This window comes from Stegastes partitus, unplaced genomic scaffold, assembly GCF_000690725.1.
Source record: "Stegastes partitus isolate 25-593 unplaced genomic scaffold, Stegastes_partitus-1.0.2 Scaffold355, whole genome shotgun sequence".
In the NCBI taxonomy this organism is placed as follows: Eukaryota; Metazoa; Chordata; class Actinopteri; family Pomacentridae; genus Stegastes; species Stegastes partitus.
The window spans coordinates 154,023-177,307 of NW_007578086.1; the positions used below are offsets into that span (position 1 = coordinate 154,023).

Here is a 23,285-nt window from a genome sequence, read left to right on the forward strand (position 1 = left end):
CCTTCAGTAGCAGATCAGGGTCAGCTCAGTTTCTTTTAAAGTCAATAAGGAATTCTTTTTTTGTTTTCTGAACACCACACAGTCAGTGTTTGGACTTCATCTCTGTCGTTGGAGTCATCTCCTACTGAGATAAGTCCAACCACAGTCATGTTGTTGGTAAAAAATGAAAGCAAATTAAGCTAAATTAATTAAATAATAGCAAATGTCTATTTTATTATTATAGAGTGACTATTAAATACCAGAAAAATGACCAGTTACCTACTGTTGGTACACCAATGACTTATAGAAAATCTCCTGTTTTTGACTGAAGTCAAAACTGAATGCATTGTGTTTGGGGATACGGATTTATCTGGTTTCAGTACGATGACCTAAAGACCAACTGTCAAAAGTCTTGGGGTGATGTTCAACAGAGGTCTGAAATTCGACAAACAAATTGACACAGCAGTGAGAGCAAGTTTATTTCAGTTGTGTTTTTTAGCCAAAGTCAAGCCATTTCTTCATCAAACTGACCTTGAAAAAGCTGCTCATACTTTTATCAGTTCAAGATTGGACTACTGCAACGTAACTGATGTTGGCATCTCCCAGTTTTCTATCAGCCACCTGCAACCCATGCAAAATGCTGCAGCCTGTCTTTTAACGAACGCTCCCAGACGTGAGCACATTACCCCTGTCCCCTACGGTCTCCATTGGCTCCCAGTCCAGTCAAGAATTGCTTTTAAACTTTTAATGTCTGTGTCCGATCAGCATCTGCTTGAAGTCCCCAGGTCGAAATATACACACTGGGGTGACCGGGCCTTCTCTGTAGTCGCACCATAGCTCTGGAACAAGCATTCCCCCGACATTCGCACCATCACTGACCTGGGTCTTTTCAAAACAAAGCTTAAAACCTCTCTGTTTAAAATGGCTTTCATACCTAGCTGCGTGGCAACTTTTTATTTTGTTTTTTATGCACACACTTTTAGGAGTATTTATTTTAGGGTTTTTTTTTGCAGTTTACTTGTATTTATTTGAGTGTCTATTTTACTGCTGTTTCGGTTTGAAGTTATTCTCTTGTTTTTACTGTAGAGCACTTTTGTCACCCTTAAGCCTGTTTTAAAGGGCTATATAAATAGACTTTGATGAATTGATAAATACAATGTGAAAAATGGACAAACTGTTTTGTTTTTTAAGAGAGACTCACTTCTAAATTACCAAAATGCCCTTTTTACTGTGGACCCTGTCGATTTGCAAATATGATATGATGTGTGTGTGTGTGTGTGTGTTTAAATAATGACTCATGAGCTGCAAGTTCTTTTATGGATTTATTGCAGTGATTTAAGGTTTCTAAAAATCCAAGTTGTTTAGCGCTTGTGGTGAATGAAATCTTATACTTTATCAAATGCATTCTTTTTGCATTAACCCAATAATTCATAACTTAAATCTTGAAGGTCACCTAGTAGTGCAATACAATGAAAAAAGCCATGTTTTTATTGTTGTTGTTGTTTTTGAAATAAAAAATAAAATGAAGTACCTGTATATGTGTGAACGGGATAAACGTGGTGTGCATTACATGCTGCCAATAAATAACCAACTCTGGAATACCAGTGGCTGTTTTTATTTATTTATTTTTTTTATATTATAAAACATTAAGTCAAATGTAAAATTAACTATTTGGGATGCTAAGTGTGGTTTGAGAAACTACAGTTGATTTCCTCTTGACAAATTTGCGACAAAGTTGTCCTAACAAGTCGTGGTAGACGCTGCGCGGCGGCGGCGGCGGCGTCACCCGGAAGTAGTCGTAGTGTGCAGCGTGACCGGAACAACAAGATGGCGGAGAATGGGGAGTTTCGGGTAGGCGAAAAGAAAAACACTGATTGTGACTTACTTCTGTTAACATTACAACATTTAACAATAACTTTCAGCGAATATACCTGTGGATAAGTGACGCCCCGGGCCGATGCCCTGGGAGGACACTGTTAGTCAAGAATGTGCATCACAAAACAACATAATTTACGTTTCAGTATTTAGCCTTAATGCTAACAGTTTATGACTAGCCAGTCGCTAGTAGGTCTCTTGTTTGCTCGCAATAACTCATATTGCATATTGTCGTAGCCGCTGTTGTTTGAAACGCGTTTAAAGTAGTTACATTGTGCGTATTTATTTGGCGTATTTAGTAGCCTAAACGTAAAATTAACTGATTCTGTAAAAGGAAAAAAAATCGTGGCAGACGAGGATACACCCACTTAGCCTAAAGTTAACGACAGCTTGTTAAACAACTACTTTTTTCAAAACTGCACTAAGTTTTTTTGATGTTTAACAAGTTGCTGTTTATAATGTCTAAATAATATTTTCTTTGTGAACAAACGCAACAAAACGCACAGCTGGATAAATATTTGCAGCTCAGTAGGTAACTTGATCATTGCAAGAACCACATCTACTGTTTGTAATGAACTCAGCTCATTTCGCAGGCCTTTACTGGATGGACAGCTCCAACAGGCACTGCTGCCAAGGCATCCAAGTATAATTTGTCTAAATACTTAGAAACATTACAGTAATAGTAATTTGAACACACATACAACAGTACGATGAATGTTTCTATATGGTGTGTCCAGTATTTATGTTGCCTTTGTGTACCTGAGGTTGTGGCGTGTTGACTCATTGGACCACTAGGTGCCCACTGCTCTCACATGTGATGTGTGTGCAAGACTGATGATCATAAACATTGGCTCTTTTGTTGTGTACTATAGGAATCACAGCTAACATGAATTTTTTGAGCTCTATTCCTTCCTCTTCCTTCGCTGCTTTAAATTCCCCCAGGAGCTGGGAGCCAGTGGTGTTTCTTTCTGAAATATTTAAACTGTCTGCCTTTCTAAACACCTTAAACGTTTTTGTGTTCTGTCTGTTAGAAGTTACAAAACCTGCTCATCATTGAACTAAAGGGAAGATGTGATTATTCTGTCAGCATTCGGCATATGATGAAGTCATTATGATGCTGCCAAAGCCTAAATGAATTCCAATGTATTTGCTTGTTTGACTTTAACAAGCTCGTGCAGGGGTGGTCATTTGGCTTAGAGTACAGGCATAACAGTCTGAGAACATGGTTTCAGTTTTTCCAAATGGTTACCGGATGGAAAAGGATAAAAGTAGGCTGTGTTGAAAAAAATACAAGCAATGGTTTGTGTAGGCGTAGAGAAGCTTGTGTAAATCGGAATAGATTCATAGAGCAAAACTGGAACCTGTAAATTTCTACCTACGAAATCCATTTTAGCTGTTCTTTATACCAATACCAGTGCCATTTGGGGTCGTGTTTTTTGACTCTTCTTCTGCACTCAATATACACTGTGCTTGTGTTATCTACTTTAGTCAAAGGGCACAGGTCGTTATAATGGACAACTGATTAATATGAAAGTCACTCATTTCTAACATGACAGGTGCAGGTTAGAGCCCTTAAACTCTAAACTTTATTTATTTAAATGTGATACTCATGTTATTGACTGAATAGTCTCTATAGTAAATCTCTGTAGAATTTCTTCTTTTTTCTTTTTTTAAATTCAATTTATCTGTGTTCAATTAGCTGCAGTGCCGCCAGTGTAAAATGGACTTAGCAGCTAATTAGGAAAAGCCATATGAAACATGTTTATGCATTTCCTGCATAATCAACTTATTATGTAGGTATATATAGGTTCCTGTGGCAACAAGCTGCATGCCATTTGTCTACTGTAAGTGCATGACTTCATTCAGAGGCATTTCTAACTTGCTATCTGCAACAGGTTTAAAATTCTCTGCTGAAAATCTGTATTACTCAAAGAGAATATGAAAAAAAAAGATGAAAGTGAGGCGTTTCATATAGCTGATTTAAATTCCAAATTCTGAGCAGAATTTCCTCCGAACCAGGTTAACTGTGCAGCAAAGGTTCTATGGTGATCTAGTCAGCTTCAGTGAGAGTCGTCTTTTTGATCCTGACAACTCTGACTCTAGACTCAACATACTTTACTAGCCCATTAATTTCACTTCACAGTAAAGCCCTGAGGAGTGGGCTGTGGGGATAGAGAATGCTGATAATTGAAAAGAGAGAGGAAAGTAAAAAAGTATGTTCAAATTGTGTAAGGTGGTGTTACATGTCTACAGCTGAAAAAACTCATTCTCTTTCTTTGTTCAAACAGGTGAACATTCAGGACAGAAAATAAGATGGCATTTCAACTATCCTTTCCCAAAATTGAATCACAGTACTTTGAATTATACAGTTTAAAATACAAGATTGATGACATAAGCTGTCTGTAAACACTGTTCTGGTAAAGTGATACTGATTTGTTTTAACACCAGTATGCTGTTGATACAGTGTTAACTGCTTAGGGAGAGGAATTCACCTGTTGTTTCAGGCATGTTTTCAGAGTCTGAATATACTAACGTTTTAAACTTTGAGGGCGCACTGCCTATCCTTTTAAACAAATTTGATAAACTCTTTCTTTAATTGATCAGCGTGTGAATGTTTAAAGTTCTGCAGGAACTTTGGCTGCAAATTTTGTGGCTTCCAGTCTCGAGGGTACAATGTGAAAAATAATAATTAGGCATAAGAGCATAAATATATGGCATAAATATGAATACATTCATCTTTTGAACTGAGGTGTGTGCACAGATAACAACTTGGTTTCTTCCTTAATTCTGAGATTCATGTGCTTGTATTGACAGTTTGCTTGCATAAATTAACAGAAGTTGAAATTGAGCAATTGGTGACTTTTTTTTTTTTTTTTTTTTTTAACAAAGTCAAGGGTGAAGCGAGATTGTTTAAATCTTTCTGTGCTCATGTTGCACTGCATTAGGCTAGGTGTTCGTATTCAGGTAACCAACTGATTGCAGCTGAAGCTTGCCAGGCTACAGAAACACTGTCGAATGCAGCATGAGCTGGTGCTTGCTTGTGGTTTTTAGTCAGATCATCATTAGAATTAAAGTCAATGTTAGTCTTAGCTGTGGTTTGCGGTAGGCAGCGCGCTACACCTGGGATCATGTTTCTGTGAACTTGTTTTTTTGGTTGTATTCTAGAGTATGGTGTCAAGTTTGAGAGTGTTGAAACTTGTAGGTGTTACTGCGCTTTGTTTGTCACCAAAAAGTGGTCTTACTGAATTTGTCCTGTAGCCTTTGTATATGCTGAAAAGTGGCTACAGTTTAGCAGTGCAAATCATTATCAAGGAGCTGTAGGACCAGCGTTTCTCCAAGATCACCACCAGAAAGTCACTGTTGTTGTTTGCTGGTTGATAGCTAACTGGAATGAACTCTGTCATCTCTGTCAATAGGAGTCAATCCTGTAACACAGACTTCAGCTTACTGACTGGTGAAACCACCGTGTGGCACCACACCGAAGCCAGCATGAGCCTCCAGCAGCCAGCCCCTCTCATGCCCCCTGTCCACCCTGATGTACAGATGAAACCTCTGCCCTTCTATGATGTCCTGGACGTTCTAATTAAGCCTTCAAGTCTAGGTCTGGGATATTTTCTTTGTCTTTTTGTTTAACAAGGATAAAAATGATGATGGGACTTTTTAAAACATTGCTGAAAATATATCTTAACTTATATCTTGTCATGCGGAGGGGCCAGAGATTGAACCACCAACTTTGCAACAGGCTGCTTTACCACCTGAGCCACAGCCGGCCCAGGAGGGCCTTAAAAAAAAAGAAGCTATAATGGTTTCATCCTCTGCTGAACTGATGGGCTTCATTTAGCTTTGCATGTGTATCATGCCAATCATGTTATTCTAGTGGAGTTTAATGATGCAGATATAAATGTAGTTAACATGAGCCAAATTGTTCCCTTTGACTATGTTGTATTTGTTTAAATTGTTAATTGTTTATTTGATAAATGTTATTCTTGGCAATGAACAGGTCACAGTCTTATAATGGTGCATTGATCACAGTTGTGGTATTCTTTTTTTTTTTTTATTGAATATTCCAGCATTTGAGTGTCTTCCGTGTTGTGTTGAAAATACAACAAACTGTGACTCCATTATCAAGGTTCATACCGAATTGTTAATATTTTTGTAGCATTACACATCCAGTGTGAATGTGTACAATAATGTAATAATGACACTAAAGAGGGTCACTTCATAACTAACAGCCATCATTTGTGTTCTCAGGAGCAAGTACTGCACAGAGGTACCACCAAGAAAAATATTTTATCTTTGCTTTGACACCACAGCAAGTTCGAGAAGTATGCATATCCCGGTAGGTTTGTTTGTTAATATGTCAGTTATTACCCAGTTATGAGGGAAAACATGCCTATATGCTTTGTCTTGTCTGTTACAGGGACTTTCTACCAGGTGGCAGAAGGGACTATATGGTTCAAATTCAACTGAGGTAAGAATGTTCAGCGTTTTCTAACCTGTAAATGCTAGATCATGAAATTCCTTAATTAACAGATCTTAATTTCTACGTGTTGAGTGAAATAATTTGGTTTAAATCAAAACATACCTAAACTCATGTATACTATCTTAAATAGTGTATTGATTGTGACTCTAACCTCCTTAATCAAAATGACAAATTCTCTGACAATCACACATCTACATGTTTACACATACCTCGTCAGGCAGATGGCCACCCACCCTGAGCCTGATGTAGTTGGAGTTTTTTTTTTTTCTTCTTCTTTGCCTTCCCTATAAAGGGAGTGGTTTTGGTTCCCTCCCACTGTCCCTAAGTGTTTGCAAAGGATGCTTTGGATTTGTTGGGTTCACTGTCTTCACTTTACAATGCAAAGTGCCATGAGATGACATATGTGGTGAATTAGTGTTATATAAATCAAATTAAATAAACTTTTATTGAACATGCTGTAAATGGGAAAAACACTGATTGTGAATATAGCACTACAATGTTCATCATAACTGTTACGCAGGATACAATTTCTACTCATGCACAGGTTCAGCTCAGAAAAATTAGAAAAGTGTGAAAAAGTTCATTTTGTTGTCATGTAATTCAAAAAGCTAAACTTTCATATTTTCTATATTCGTTACATGCGAAGTGAATTATCTCAATACTTTTTTTGTTTCAATTTTAATGATTACAGCTTATAGAGAAATGAAAATTAGAAATCCAATATCTCAAATTATTAGAACATTTCCTAAGATCAATCAAAAAAAAAGGATTTACAATACAAAAATGTGCAACTTCTGGAAACTATGTTCATTTATACACTCATAGCTTGTTTGGGGCTCCTTTACTATGAATAGCTGCATCAATGCAGTGTGGCATGGAGGTGATCGGCCTGTGGCACTGCTGAGGTGTTATTAAAAGTCCAGGTTGCTTTGATAGTGACCTTCTGCTCATCTGTATTTGGTACATCTGATGTTCCTCATCTTTGTCTTGACAATACCCGATATGGAGTTCTGTTGGGTTTAGGTCAGGTGAGTCGGCGGGCCAATCAAACACAGTAATATCATGGTCAGCAAACCACTTGGTCGTAGTTTTGTCGCTGTGGGCAGGTGCAAAGTTCTGCTGGAAAAGAAATCAGCATCTCCCTGAAGCTTGTCAGCAGATGGAACTGTAAGTGCTTTAGATTCTCCTGGTAGATGTTGTGTTGACTTTGGACTTGATAAAACACAGTGGACCAACACCGACAGATGACAGAACACCACAACTCATCACAGACTGCAGAAACTTCACACTGGACGTGAAACACCTCAGATTCTGTGCCTCTCCACACTTCATCCAGACTGGAGGACTTTGATTTCGAGATGAAATGAAAAACTTACTTTCATCTGAAAAGAGGACTTTGGACCACTGAGCAACAGTCCAGTTATTTTTCTCCTTATCCCAGGCAAGATCCTTCTGATGTCTCTGGTTCAGGAGTGGCTTGATATCAGGAATGCAACAGTTGTAGCCTCTTTCCTGGAGACGTCGATGCTTGGTGGCTCTTGATGCGCTGACACCAGCATTAGTCCACTGCTGATGAAGCTCTTCCAAGTTCTAGAATCGAGACTTCTTTACAGTCCTCTCAAGGCTGCTGTCATCCCTGTTGGTTGTGCACATTTTCCAACCACACTTTTCCCTGGCACTCTGCCAACAGCCAGTCTTTAAAGCAATGACCTTCTATAGCCTACCGTCCTTGTGAAGGTTGTCCATGAACATCTTCTGGACAGTATTCAAGTCAGCAGTCTTCCCCATGATTGTGGTTGTGTGTACTGAACTAGACCAAGAGATGCACGGGATCTTTACTGTTTGAATAGTAATTTACTCAAACTCAAAATAAAAAGTTCTAATATTTTGAGATACTGGATTTCTGATAATCATCAAAATTAAAAGCAAACCCGGCTTGAAATATTTCACTTGTAATAGCTCTGGATTTATTCCATTTTTCACTTACATTTTTCATGATCTAACTGTTGGAGATGCACTAGTATATACACCTAAATGCAAAAACGAAATAAAGTGTTTGTGTGGGATCTGTTACTTTACTGCCTTCTTTATCTTACAAGAATGGTTCAACACTGTAAATGAAAAGATATGAGTTCTAAAATGTGCTATATTCTATATGAAAAGATATGAAATTACTATGTAAGACATCTAAGATTTTGTGAAACATCGAAAGTGAAAAGAATATTTGCATAATTCTTTGTATGAGGCTCTTCAACATGTCTTTGTCTTGTCAGGTTCTGCTTGTCAGAGACGAGCTGTCCTCAAGAGGATAATTATCCAAACAGTCTATGTGTCAAGGTCAATGGAAAACTTTTCCCTTTGCCAGTAAGTGTTTATTCAACTCCAGAACTGTTCAACCCAGTTCAAGTTAAGTATTCAACTGTAAAGCTAACTAAGTATTTTATTTTTGTAGGGTTATGCGCCACCACCAAAAAACGGCGTGGAACAGAAAAGACCCGGAAGACCACTAAACATTACTTCCCTAGTGAGACTCTCGTCTGCAGTACCCAATCAGATTTCAGTGACATGGGCACCTGAAATTGGAAAAGTGAGAAAACGCCAAACCAGAAGTCCCTTAAGCGTTTTGTTTTTCTGCTTATTTTTAATGTGCTTAATTTGTACCTTATACTTGGGAACAGTAGCACTGACGCCTCTGTTAAGGTTGTTTGATCAAGATTGTTTATTGTTTTTCAGACCTATTCTATGTCTGTGTACCTGGTGAGGCAACTGACATCGCCACTTCTGCTACAGAGGCTCAGGATGAAGGGCATCAGAAACCCAGACCACTCCAGAGCACTAAGTAACCTTAACATTAAACCACTATGACAGCATTTCCTTAAGGTAGTCACACTTGAGTAGAGGTCTTCGAAAAGCCAAAAGTTTTCCTGACACATCAGGTTTTATGTTATTCAGAAACATCCGCAGCATGTACTACAGGAGAATTCAATATACGCAGTTTTAGCAGTTAGAAAAGTAGAAAAACATCAATCAAAAATATTAAGTGGTCTGACTGCAAATTTTAAACAGTCAACAAGTACAAGGCTTAAGTGCTTTCATCGGCGTCTGTTGTAGGATTGTATGACTGTACAAAGATAATAAAATAGCTTTGAAATTGCTTACAGCTCTAAAAACTTTTGCCCTTTTCCAAGAGAACTGGTTGATCAGTTGTTCGTGCTTTTATATATGCTGATTTATTATGATTATATTAGAATTTATTATCTCCCTCCACAGCAGGTTGGGCGTGCAGCACAAGTTGTCATGGTGACGTATGCTGCTAAGAAATGAACCACAATCACTGCCCTAAAGTCTAGGATTAAACCTGAAGTTACCTTGTTAAATCCAGATCCTGCTTTGTAGTGCTGACCTCCAGTTACACAAGTAATCAGACAATGTGCGGTCGTACAAATGTAAGTTCTTATAAGTGTAGATGTGACCCACGACCGTTCGCCCGGATTTTTATTTTCCAGGAAAAATGTAGTGCAGAAAATCCAGTTTCTCTAAACCCCAGCTCTGGAAACCAACTCTTCACATACAGATACATGACATTTTTGAAATTGGAGTCGAGCTGAGTGCATGACTCTTTTCCAACACCTGGTTGTTTAACAAGCACAAGTGTTTGGCAAGAATAGGTAACAGTGTTTTTTCTAATCTTGTAAGTAAAGCTGCACCACCTGAACTGTACATTTACTGTCCAATTAAGGAAAAAACATATAAAAAGAAAAGAAAAATGGAACTAAATACTCAAATAGAATTAGGATCAGATAGGCTCTGTTTAAGACATATTAGTATTCACATATTAATTATACGAATACCTTTCATACAGCAACGGCACCTCAAAGGGCTGTACATCAATGTAAGAGAATAAAGTAAGTAAATATCTAAAATTAGTAACGATGAAACCTTTACATATACAAAAGAATACAGAAGGCCATAATACAAGTAGTAAATAGGCCTGATACCAGTAAATTACTTAAAACAACATAAATATAAACCCATAAAGATATGTTTTTAGGTTTTGCTCTGTTTTAGTTTGTCAATTGAACTAGTGTCATCAGGTGAGAAACAAATGTGCTGTATGAGCTGTCTGCATCATCAGCATAGGTTTGTTTAAAGCCAGTGTGGAGTGGACCAGAGCTGGTGTGATCCCTTGGTTAGGTTCCTAGAGGAGTGTGGTTTCTTTTTATATTTGGCTTTGATGTATTTTATTCCTTTAAATAATTCTTTTCCATTATTTTGTACTCTTCCCCTGCCCTTTGTGTTCCAGTTAAAGAGAAGCTGACAGCAGATCCAGACAGTGAGATTGCCACAACAAGTCTTCGAGTGTCACTTATGTGCCCGGTAAATTAAGCATTTGTGTAAAAATATTTTTGTGATTATAGCAAGTTTCGAATCATTCTGACAGTGAACAAAAGTTCGCTCAGAATTTTAGTACTGTGTATGTTGTGTTGATGGATCAGATTGGGGAGGGTTGGGATAGAGGTACACATAACTTTCTGCTGTGGTTTCTCTTTGAAAACTACCACTTAGGGTCACCGACACTTAACAAATTCAAAAACAGAACGCAACTCTGCATCAAATTGCACAAACAGTGGACACGATTTACTATTCTTTTCACCTTTAAAATACCCGGGCGCTCACTAGGGGTGGGTTTCGTTAAGATATTGATAGTCTTACGAATACAGCCTATCAATCAGGTACTTTCAAAATACTCTTAGGATTTTTTGGGTTATTTTTCAAGATAAAAAGCAAGCACAACAAGAAATATTTATATTCTCTCTGTTAAATTTCCTCTTTCATTCTTTAGTTTTATGTAAATAATAATAATAATAATAATAATAGTAATGCAGGGCTTTCTCTGTGACAGTACAGTGCTGCCCGTGTATTATCATACCCTCAGTCCAGGATGGAATGATAATTATATCCGGGATATTCCAAAAAGCGGCCTTCAATCCCAACGATAGAGCACTGAGAAAATTGTCTGTCTGTGTGACGAAAAACAGGGATTTATACATAAAGCCAAAATGGGACTGTTTTCACAGGACCAAAAGGACAGTTTCTTTGAAGACCAAGAAGTGTTGATTCAAACGGAGCTTTATGGTTTCGCTTCAGAGAAATTTCACCTTTTTCGGTCCGAAAAGCCACCCCATCAATAAAAGTTATTTCCTTTAAACAGAGGGTATACAGAGGACTAACTTATCATGATTAACTAGCTGAGCAGTTCAGTTATGAGTGACGACATGCTCTGCAGCAATGCGATTCTCTTTGATGTTCCCTAATTAATGTCAGTGTGTGAATAACTCAGTGAAGCCGATCTCAGGCCAGCAGGTCACTGACAAACAAACAAACACACTGCCTTCCGCGGCTGACCGGGGTGTGATAATCTGCCACGCATGACCGATGCTCAGTCCGTGAGCCGTACCGATTGGCCAACCACGACTTTACATGGGCAAAAGTTATTCCTGGAATCAATTTCGAGAAATGTTATTATGACAAAAACCGGGATTATGCCATTATTCTATGACAATAAATGGGCTGTTTTACCATAGGTTATATAGGAAATGATGCAGGACTTCAATATTTCATGATTATAAACTGGATATTCTATAAAGCGGTAGAACATTAAGTGGGCAGCACTGTTTGTACTGTGTAGTATTAAATTGCTTTACTTAAGAAAACAGTTTGACTACTTTTATCACTGCCAACACCAACATTCAGGTAGAGAAAGGGTGAAAATAAAACAAGACTGAATTTGCCTGCAGCCCCCAAATCACTTCCTTACTTCTTCTCTGGCTCTAAGCGCTCCAAAACTAAACAACACTACAGATGATGTGCTGATCATTTCAGACTGAATTTATGAACACAGCTATAGCTTAACAGTCAGCTGCCCAGTGGTTACTGTGGTTCATGGACCCATGTTCATATAATTTAGTAAACTCTGTGAGAGCTATAGGCTTCTAGCAAACATAATATACCTTGAGCAGTGAAAGATAAACTGCAAGCTATGCAGTCAAACTAAATTTTTCTGCCTGTGTGTCATGAACTTTTGTTGGATGATTTCACAGATTGATGTTTCCGCTCTCACATGCTGAAGACTTGTCGCTTGTTACAACAAGCATCAAGTGTGTGTGCGCACGTTGGTGCTTATTGATCCTCTGGTGTAAAATATTTTACCTCAGGATCATTTTAGCGCTGGGTTTAGGTACACATAGCCAGCGCTCACACTAGACGGTATCTGCCACTTATGTTGATCTAATTTAGCAACATCTCATGAAATGGTCTCAGCCTGCAAGCTGATGGTCACTCATGCTCACTGCACTACTTCTCAGACATGAAACCTGAAGTTTGACAGAAAGAATGTCTGAGCAAATATTGTAAATACAATGAGTACAAGTGATTGATAATCAGGATTTGGCACTGAGATCCAAAAAGTTACAACTCACTTGAACCTTCCATCTGTAAGTAAATAGTAGTTCATGAATTATTGTAAAGTGTTCCTTATTCATTTTGGCTAACTCATGCCATGATTTCTCCAACAGCTGGGTAAGATGCGACTGACAGTGCCATGCAGGGCGGTGACGTGCTCCCATCTGCAGTGTTTTGATGCTGCCCTCTACCTGCAGATGAATGAGAAGAAGCCAACCTGGATCTGCCCTGTATGTGACAAGAAGGCTGCATACGAAAGTCTCATCATTGACGGGTTAGTTAAACCACTACTTCCATTTTGCAAAAACCTGAACTAACAATTGCTGCTGCTGAGGCAGTTGGACATTCAGGTTTTAGTAGATTGCCCAGATAGTGTGGAGCCACTTTCTCAACACTTCCTTTGACAAAATAGAGTAAATGAATAACCCATGTATTCCTGTACTATATCTCAATATTTAAGTAAAATTAATAAATTAATTTAATGTATTTTACTAGATATTTGCCAAAGTGATCCTGTAACCCATGTACTGGGACATATTTTAAAGGATATAAAGCTCTAGCTTTTACATACATACTGTGTTATGTCCCCCCACCCTGCTAGTGCTGAAGCATGGCTCTTTTTAAAGACGGCTACACTCTCTGCTGCCAGCATTTTACTGCATATAGAATGAAAGCCTAAATGTGAAAAGTGATGTGGTTGCCCTTGAATTGTCTGTGTTGTGACATCTACGTAATTAGCAGTAATTAATCTGCCAGATGTTCTTTTAGATTGCAAAACATTCAGGTAGTCACATTAGCTGTCACTAATTAACATTAATTCCATAATTCAGTTGGCTTTTGTAAGGTTTGTGTGCTCTCTGCAAGGCACCAGAGCATCACACATTAACATCACTGGATACATGTAAGTGCACTTGCAAAGTGTTTTTTAAGTCCCAACAACTCCAACAGAGACATACTGTGTATTTAATCCACATTTAGTCATTAAAGATACCAGTTGTAAATGGACTGGGATTAGGAATGGGGCTGAAAAAAATGGGTTAAAAATGTATCATTGTAATTTCTAATAAGAATTTAAACCTGTCTATGACTCGGGTCATGTGAAATTTGGGACCAAAAAACAGGTTCCTATTTCGAAAAAAAAACAACAAAGTCAGTCTGCTTTGTGTGACCAGTTGGTGTACAGTTAATGTGTATCAGTATTTTAAGTGTTTAACTCTCGGTTTAGTTTATTCTTGGAGATCCTGAATGACTGCTCAGATGTGGATGAAATAAAGTTCCAAGAGGATGGAACATGGTGCCCCATGAGACCAAAAAAAGATGCTGTCAAGGTTCCCTCTCAGTCACTTCCAAAAATTGAACGTAAGTACATCATCTTTATTCATGGATAGGTTGGAATTGATATTGCTAATGTTGTGTCTGTTATTGTTATCATTGATTTATGTGGCATAGAGCTGTACTGTTGCCTGAAACCTATTAAATACACAGTGAGTGGTGCCTCAGTGGCATTTGTCTCTAAAGCTAATGGTACTGTTTGTTAAAATTATGGATGCAAGCTCTTTTAGAAAATTACCAAACCTTTTTCAAAATGACACATTGTGTTTTTAAAGATTTTTGTCATCAGTAGATTCTTGGCTGAGTGCAGCAGGCAAGGAAACGAAATCAGAAAGCAGTGAGGGACAGACAAACACATTGTTGGTTTTTGCATTTTCATGGGATTGGTTGATAGTTGGATAAATGTTATGCTTTAACTTTTATCTTTTAGCCTCAGCTCCTTTGCGCCAGCCTTCAGTGGTCCCCCATTCTACTGAGCCCAGTTCCACCAAAAAAGCTGATGTGATTGATTTGACTCTGGAAAGCTCCTCTTCCTCTGATGATGAAGATGACTCAGACCCTCCACTGAAGAAACAATGTGTTTACATTTCCAAAAACGAGGAGATGCATGCAAAGGGGTGAGCAGGCCTCTCTATTTTGCTTTACCATAGACAGACCTGTGTGCAATTGGGATTGGCTGGTTATTGGCCTGGCCAATTATCTGTGATATTCAATATTCAGAATTTTTCCCATTATTAGTAATAATAATGATTAGTAATAATAATTAATTAGATATATATAGCGCCTTTTTATGCACTCGAAGACACTTTACACTGTCAATTATTCATTCACACACATTCATTCCGGCGGTGGTAGCTACAATTGTAGCCACAGCTGTTCTGGGAGAGACTGACAGAGGCGTGGCTGCCATTCTGTGCCTATGACCCCTCTGACCACCACCTCAAACAATCCATTCATACGCAAGGACACAACGACCATGACACAGGTTACAGGGCGGACTCGAACCACCGACCTTCCGATCATTGACCGACTCGCTCTACCACCTGAGCCACAGCTGCCTCACATTCGTATTGTTTTTATTAACAGATTACTGATGAAATTAATTAAATCCGTAACTTTGGTCCTGATGCAGCTGGCTCTCTTTTTGCCGGCAATCACTCTGTGGTCCCAAGCAGTGTCCCACTGATTCGCTGCACGTCATGAGTAATAGCCAGTCAATACTGAAAGGTATTGTTTATGGACAGGAACAGACAAGCGTGTGTGCAGAGCGAAGCAGCTCCAGTGAATTAGTAGACCTGTGTTTGGAAGGTGAGGTAGCAGATACAGGTGAAGTTGTAAGAAATACCACAGTCTTCCACAAGCATGCCTAGTTTCCCTGTTACACTGAAAATACCAAATTATTATACTTGTTGGTATTCAACTGGAAATTGTTTTGCTGATTATTTTGGTGCTAGGCTAATGCAATCACTGAGAGGTTTTCTGTGCCTCTAATGTGCCTAACACTATCCAGGGTACCCATAACATCTAAGTTAGGTTAACTTCAGTAATCTGCTCTAACTGACAGGCACATCTTTCTAGCAGGGACACAACCAACAAAAGCTGAACAAGAAGCGCAACCATAGCCACAAATCCAGAAACTGGTATATTATACAGTTGCTAAGGCTATGCCAATTGCTAGAGACTGAGTTAGGATCCAGCCACAGATTACCCCGGAGCAAACAAAACAAAACTAATAATACTTGAGGGCTGGGCCACCATGGTGGCTCGGGGGCATCTAATAAAAATCAAATCTATTCAAGTTTATTGTAATTTTGCTCTACCTACTACAGTAGGAATAGGAGTAGAATTTATTTAGCTCATTTATTTATTTCTTTATTTATTTGACTCAACCTGACCTATTCTTGACCTAGTTAAGTTTTAAGTTCTTTGTCATCTGTGAGCAGATGGTATTTGCAGCCCCCAAATTACAACAAAGAAACGGCTAGCTTAACCAACAACTCAGATGAAGCTACATGCGCACCGCTACATGCTGGAAGATATATTCAAAATTGTAAAGGATGGGATTCAGGATGAAGTTTCCTTGCTCAAGGCAATAATTCAGTTAGCAATTGCACAAGTATCACTACAGCAACTCACAACTCACGAAGAAGGCTTAACCTCCCTGGTCACCCAGATAGATTCTCTGTAAGCTTGCTGCAACCAACTAGCTAAAGACAATGCTAAATTACAATAGAAAATGGATGACCTGGAGAATAGAGGTAGGAGTTGCAACCTGCACATTGTTGGGATGCTAGAAGCTGCCAAGCAAGGCACACCAAGTATTTTTGTGTATGATATTCATTTGGAGTTGTTCAGTGGACTGGGCAGGCTATAGAAAACCCAGCTGCTTGACCTTGCTCATCGTGTACAAGCTCTCCAGCCAAAAGAGGAAACAAAACACCCACACTCCTTCCTTTGCAAAGTTCACCTTTTCCAAGTGAAACAGAAAATGCTGAAACTTTCATGACCAAAGGGAAGGCTGACCTACAATGGCAACCAGATTTCATCTCACAGCTACAGTGCAGATTTGGACAGGTGCAGGACGGTGTACAACGGCACACAACGAGGTGAAAGCTTTACACAGCATAGCTAAAATTCAGGTTCCCATGCCCAGTCTACATATGGATACATACACATATGGGATTATTATTCAAATAGGGCTATCCACTGTGTACTAACCCTACCTCTGCACAACACCACTGATGGTCTCAAACACATGAAGAAGGCAAGTAATTCCACAAACTGACTCTTGACAAGACACACCTGTTAATTCATAACCATTCCAGGAGATGACCTCATGAAGCTGACTGAGAGAATGCCAAGTGTGTGCACAGCTGTCATCAAAGTAAAATAGGGCTCCTGTAAAGAATCTAAAATAAAAACCTATTCTGGTTAGTTTAACACTTTTTTGTTTACCACATAATTCCATATGTGTTCTTTCATTGTTTTGATGTCCCTAGTATTAATCTACAATGTAGAAAATAATTTAAATAAATAAAAACCACTGCATGAGAAGGTGTGTCCAAACTTTTGACTGATGCTGTATGTCAGTACTTGCTATTATTGTTTCTATTCAGTAACATAACTGACAACACTGGACACTAGATTTTTCTACATTTTAAATCATTGCTGTTGGATGAATGGATGACATCTGCAGCACACAGTTCATGTAAGAGCGTTTTAATAGGGTGCAGCAGTTAATGTTTCTTCATGGAGCATGTCATTAGTTTACTGTTCTCTCTCAGGGTGTTGACCTACCAGCCCACTGTGCGCGTGCCAAACGTCCAGACCTTGGATCCATCATATCTGACCTCTACACTTGCTGACTATGCAGTCCCCTTCCATCCATCCACCCTGGCCACCATCCCTACTGATATGCAGAGTGAGTCAGCTAAATAACAGGGCTGTAAACAATATCTACAAGTTGATACTTTTAATAATCTTCCCGTTCTGTCTCTTACTCATAGGTCTGGATTTGTTTTCCTTAATTCAAGCAGATCCTCAGGTATGTTTGCTGTGGTTTCCCACTGGTGAAAGACTCACTATGCATGGTTTCCAGATCATTATAGCAGCAACACAGCATAGTCTGCTCAAATCACCATCTAGTGAGTGTGTACAGTGATGGCAAATGTGGCAAAAGTGAAATTCTCCTGAACATCAGAGATTATTTACTTTGTCTTCAGAAACACTTGACTCTCTAAACCGTCTTTTAGTTTATTTCAAGAAAATCTTTTAGCCTAATTTTTGTTCATTTTGTATCTTCCATACAGTACCAGTCAAAGATTTGGACATACCTGCTCAAGGCTTTTGAAACTGTTCTCTACATTGCAGAACAATACTGAAGGCATATAAAGCAGCACTAAGTAGCCAGGGTTTTCTGCCACTGGTTTAAAATGGCTAGTCAAGTCTAGTTCTAAACACTTTACAGGAATGATGGTCAGACTACAAAAATTAAACTTGTTAAATAAAAGAATTTGTACTTGAACTGCAATCTAGGAAGGACATTAAGAACAAGCAGAAATAAGAAGTAAAACACTTAGTGGTGAGTCACATGGATCCTGACTGCTGATAAAACCATGTCTGCACTACGCCATCTGTGAAGATAGGCTCACACTCATGTAAGTATAGATTAGGACTGCTCTATTGCTACATAATCGAGCACAACATAAACAATGCATAAACCTTATTCAGTTCCTGCAGAATTTAGACATGTGAAAAGGTCGACTGTAGAAAGTGTTTTAGAAGTTGTTGGCGGTACCAAGAGAATTGCCACATATTGGATTAGAGATGTTATGTTGTAGCATTTCACACTACAAGGTTCTGACATTTTCAAAGGAATGATGCTGATCTTGACTTGTTTTTCTTGTTCAGCATTACCGGCCTCAGATGTTTTTGGATAACCTGACAAACAGCATGCAACCTGCAGCCAGCACCAGCTCAGCTCTGGTATCCTCCTCCAGCAGCCACTATGACACCAGCACCCATGCTGCCAGCTCCATCCATGAAACCCAGGTCATCACAGGAGGAAGAGGGGGTGCCAGAGGAGGGACTGACAGCAGCATATCAGATATCATTTCGCTTGACTGAGCCACATCTCACTGGACCTTTTCAGGCCTGTTTTTGCGGCTTTTTAGTGTGGTCTATATGTACGTGACATGTTGAGTTCTGCAAAGAAGCACCCAAATTGGTATACATGAGCATTTTGATGACCTGAACATTTTCGTTTAAAATTGTATCCAGGCAGGGGTTTTTTTGCCCTTGGATTTTCAAAATTCAAATGTGGTTTCCTTCCTGTCTTCTACGGTAGGATGAAAAATGGTTTGATGACCAACGACAGCATCAACTGAAGATTTAACATTTTCCAGAATGAGTCAGTGCATTGCCAGTTATCTTGCCCTTGGCATTCAAGGAAAATCCTTGTTTGCTGTTATACCGTTAATGTCATGACATCATGAAATGAAAAAGTGTTTTGCCTTGGTTTAGTCCAGCCTATGTGCCAATGTGAGGTTGACCAGGAGCATACTCTGGATTGGAGTCAATGGAACTTGCAACTCTTTCACATTAGTAATTTATTTCAATGTTCATGTCAAAACAGTACTGCTGAGGAAACTTTGATTAGTATTTTCTTTTTATTTCATCATACATTTTTATGATGACTTGAACAACAGCTAGTCTTGTGGCTAGCCTTTATGCGAGTAGATTTGTCTTAATAACCCTTCCCCCTCAGCTCTGCAGATGTCTTCCTGTCAGAAAGAAAAATGCCTGAGATACTTTTTTGTGTTCCTTCAACGTTGGAAATATTCAGACCATTCAACTCCTGATTTATACCATATTGTTTACTTGCGCATACATGTAAACTTGACATCAGTCTATTGTGGCCTGGTTGACCTGAACTGTGTGCCTCATTAGCATGAAACAGAGTCAGAATGAATGAAAAAAGGGCTTGGACTGTTCACAGCAAGAGCTCAACAATATTCATGCAACATTCTTGCAAGTGAATGAACGACTGGACATAGGAAGCACCTCTAAGAAAGACTTGTGGACAGACTCTACACTTTGGAGGTGTCAGACCTCCTCACACACTGTGGACAGGGCTGTTTCTGGCTGTGTACGCTATCTGCTGGCTGTGTGTCTGCCTGTTTCATTCACACCATTAGAAACATGGAAGGTCAGTAATTTTTGTTGGTTCACCAGATAGTCACTACTTTGATGGGTAGGTTTTTGTTACAGGGCAGCTTTTATGTCATACCAATGTAAAATATTCCTTTCTTTCATTGTAATTTAATCAGAGCAATAATAATTTCGAGTTGGTTTAAAAAGTTGTAGTGTGACTCCAGATGTTCTGTACCACTCGGCCTTCCAAATATTCCCCTCATGTATGATCAGCCTGTTGTCTTATGTTAATTACAAACATGACAAACATATTGTTCCTGTAGAGAAACAGACTTAAAGGAATAATTCAAGTTTCAAGTAAACACACTAATTTGCTTTTCTTTGAGAGCGAGATGTTCAGATGGATATCAATCTCAGGGTTGTGTCCAAAGTCAGCCAGTTCATCATTCATTACTCCATATATAATGGACATCAAATAATACACACAATACACATTTTTACTGAGAAAGCATGTCAACTTGTTATTGCAGGAAAAGCACAGGTGGAAGTAATGGCCCGCATTCCATGTGGGTGAGCTTGTTCCTTAGCCCTGGTATTGGCTGACTGGGATGCTGGATAGGACTGAGTCATTGCTAATGAAATTAGTTTCATCTTTGCTTTGCTTTACTAGCTGTGACAAGTCAACCTGTTGATCATTGTTAGCGTTACCTCTGTCAGCTGTTGAGTCATGCAGCCATGAGTTTGTAAGTCACATTTAAAATGTGGAGCATTGCATTGGGGGGATTGATGAATATCATGGACATGGTCTGTTGTAGGGGAACTGTGCAGTGTGTGCATAAACGCATTCAAATAAAGTAGCTGAGTTAATGGAGTTGACTGTAGTATATAGGGAGGGATTCAGACACAGCCCAGATGTTGTAAACCTAACTTGGTCGTGTTTATTTGTTTTGCACATTTAAACACAACAAAATACTGAATCAGTGAAAACAAATTAAAAACAAAGTAGTCTATTAGAAACCTTAGAACAATTCAACCTTTGCATCAAAAGTAATCCAAATCTGTATAGCATTAATTACAAGGGTAGCTTAGCATCAAGAATGGAAATGGCTTACCTGGATTAGACAGAAGTTCAGAACTACACCTACCAATACCTCTAAAGCTCAGTAATTGTGCGATATCTGAAGCTGTTTCCCCATTTATACTGAGCTAGACTAACTGTGTTCTGACTTCAGTTCTGCTGCTAACAGACATGAGAGTGACATTCATCTCCTCATCTTGCTCTCACAATATTTAGCCATATATTGAACTGCCACATTTGTGAAAAAGAAAAATCTTTGACCAGTATCAGGCAGTTTAAAGGATTTTGACGAGCTGTAAATTACAGTGTTTACTTGTATTGAAGTTAGTGTTAAAATTCTGACAAATTTATCCTGCAAAAAGTCTCTTGTTCTTCCCTTCAGTTGCCATTTAAAAGTCCTTTAATTCTTTTAAACTGTGACGTCTGCTATTTTTGGATTTTGCTGTATGTCAATGATGCTATGTGTTGCTGTCTGGGAAGAACAGACATGACATGAACATTTCTCAGTGTTAACACCGACGCTCAAGCCCACTTACTCGTAGTTGACAGCAGGCAGCAACATACAGATTGGAAACAGAGCAGCTACTGTATCATAACTACATCATCTGGATTGCTTGTTGTTTATGTGAACTCCCAGCTATTGGAAGTTTAATCTCAGGGACCTACAGTCTGCTTTTCTGGGCTTGAACAGTGTAAGTTAATTAAAATATAGACACATAGTAACAATGCTGTCAGCATCTGTACCAAAAATACAGATGTTGATATCAAAGTAAGGCTAATGTAAAAATATTTTTAGGTCAGTGTATCTTTTTTATTCAAACATTATGCCAAGGAGGTTTGGCATTTACAAGTTGACATGTTAGGGCAGTGATAAGTCTACCAAATTACAAGAAGATAGAGAAAACTTTACTTGGCTTTAGTGGTATCTATCTATGGAAATGTTTTTCATTCATGTGAAAAAGTTTTGTAATATGTCTTTGAGATTTTACTCTCCACACAATTTAGTTGCTTATTAAGACATGGCACTTAGTGGGTTTTTACCGTCATTATTCCTGCTTCTCTCTGTATTTCACAGACTGGAGACAGTCTTAATTAGAACTCCTATGAAAACTGTCAGCAAAACCATTGTTGCTGATCCCACTTGCCTCCATTCTGTTGGGGTGGAAGCATAAATCTCACACAAACATCGCAAAGCCTGGATGAAAATGCTTCTGCATGGGGACATACTATTGGTTGTACATGGGAAAATACAATTTTTGAAAATTTTGCTCAACCGAGACCTGGAAAGAAGGGCATAATAAAAATTGAAATGTGCAAGATCAAGATGATGAACACCTTTTCCCACCTGCTCAAATAGGAAACACTCATTCGTGGAGAGTGCTTGCAGAAAGGTCATCAACTTGTGAAAATACTGATTATATTAAGAGTCTCGATTCACCTGTTGTGGGTTTTTTGTACTCTTTATACTTTATGGACTTTGAAACATATTCCAGATCACTTTAGAGTTTCTTTTTTGACACCATATTAACAGAGTCACAGATGACGCCCTCTTTTGTTTTGCTCAAATTCTGGAAGTTTATTACAGGATGGTTTATTTGTAAATTGTCTTTGTTTTCCTGTATCTGTAAGCGTGCAGCAATTTGCAGTGTGGTACCATGTATAAATCCTTTTGTTTTTTTTAATAATTAAAGGTTTTTGTTTTTTTTATTCAGTTATAATTTGTTGGTGTTAGAATATAGTTTCATTTCAGTAAATGATGCTGTGTATGCCAGTTCAACCGAAGTGTTGACTTCAGGGGGCCAATGGAGTGAATCACACATGTTCTTCAGTTTTAGCCTATATTAAAAAAAAAAAACTTTTCAGGATTACACTTCAGAATGCTCTAAGGAGCCCACTTAGCTAAGAGAGAAAAATAAGACATTTACTTACTATACTGACATCTAGCAGGAACAACTCTCAAGTGGTCATGCTATTATTTGCATGATTTAATTCTGATCTACTTTATTGTACATTTTTAGGAACTTTTTTTTTGTGAGATGTGTCTTTCTGAAAAACATGTATAGTTGTGTTACTTGTGTGTGAGCTGTAATTTCTCTAGTGAAATGAACATGCAGTATGAATGTCTAAACAGGGAGGAAGCAGCAAAAAACTGTCTGAAAAAGAAATTTATCTGCAGCTGCAAAGTGCATTTGCTGGTGGTGATCCAACAGAAAAAAAATACCTATACTATTTAGTGTCACAGTGGCAAGGGCATAAAGTTAAGCTGTATGGAAATTGATTATAATCACTAGAACTAAATTACAAGGAAGCAGCAGCTAAAATCACTACAGTTGGATAAAACTGCTTTCACATTGCTTCAGCTAACATCTTGTGCTTTATTGTAAAGTTACTCCACAAGCTCTTTGTTTTCTTATTTTATGACTG

At 38.5% G+C, this 23,285-nt stretch overlaps 2 protein-coding genes across 3 annotated transcripts in view; one reads left to right on the forward strand and one right to left on the reverse strand.

The window, feature by feature from the left end:
- The window catches only part of ube2l3b (ubiquitin-conjugating enzyme E2L 3b), a 28,196-nt gene extending 11,747 nt beyond the window's left edge, over positions 1-16,449 (reverse strand). Inside the window, exon 1 of the mRNA XM_008284341.1 lies at positions 16,445-16,449. The gene's annotated coding sequence lies outside the window, so the exon portion shown is untranslated. The remainder of the gene's footprint in view (positions 1-16,444) is intronic.
- Positions 1,784-22,568, forward strand: pias2 (protein inhibitor of activated STAT, 2). 2 transcript variants are annotated; one of them, XR_520290.1, is made up of 15 exons: positions 1,784-1,830; positions 5,271-5,455; positions 6,106-6,193; positions 6,275-6,325; positions 8,611-8,701; positions 8,790-8,924; positions 9,071-9,176; positions 10,641-10,714; positions 12,913-13,073; positions 14,025-14,158; positions 14,562-14,748; positions 17,416-17,552; positions 17,638-17,675; positions 18,167-18,288; positions 18,542-18,605. XR_520290.1 is itself a non-coding variant. In XM_008284340.1 (14 exons), the coding sequence occupies exons 1-14, from the start codon at positions 1,817-1,819 to the stop codon at positions 18,755-18,757; spliced, it is 1,617 nt and encodes a 538-aa protein (XP_008282562.1). In that variant the 5' UTR covers positions 1,784-1,816; the 3' UTR covers positions 18,758-22,568. The 2 variants fall into 2 exon arrangements, 1 of the variants encoding a protein (XP_008282562.1); XM_008284340.1 differs by lacking the exon at positions 18,167-18,288 and having other exon boundaries at positions 18,542-22,568.
- The last annotated feature ends 717 nt before the right edge of the window (positions 22,569-23,285 follow it).

What these genes read in the sequence shown, in the direction of transcription:
- pias2 (XM_008284340.1), top strand. An exon ending in CATCCCTACTGATATGCAGA is followed by an intron (nt 17,553 to 17,637) that starts GTGAGTCAGCTA and finishes TCTTACTCATAG; the next exon opens with GTCTGGATTTGTTTTCCTTA. An exon ending in TAATTCAAGCAGATCCTCAG is followed by an intron (nt 17,676 to 18,541) that starts GTATGTTTGCTG and finishes TTTCTTGTTCAG; the next exon opens with CATTACCGGCCTCAGATGTT.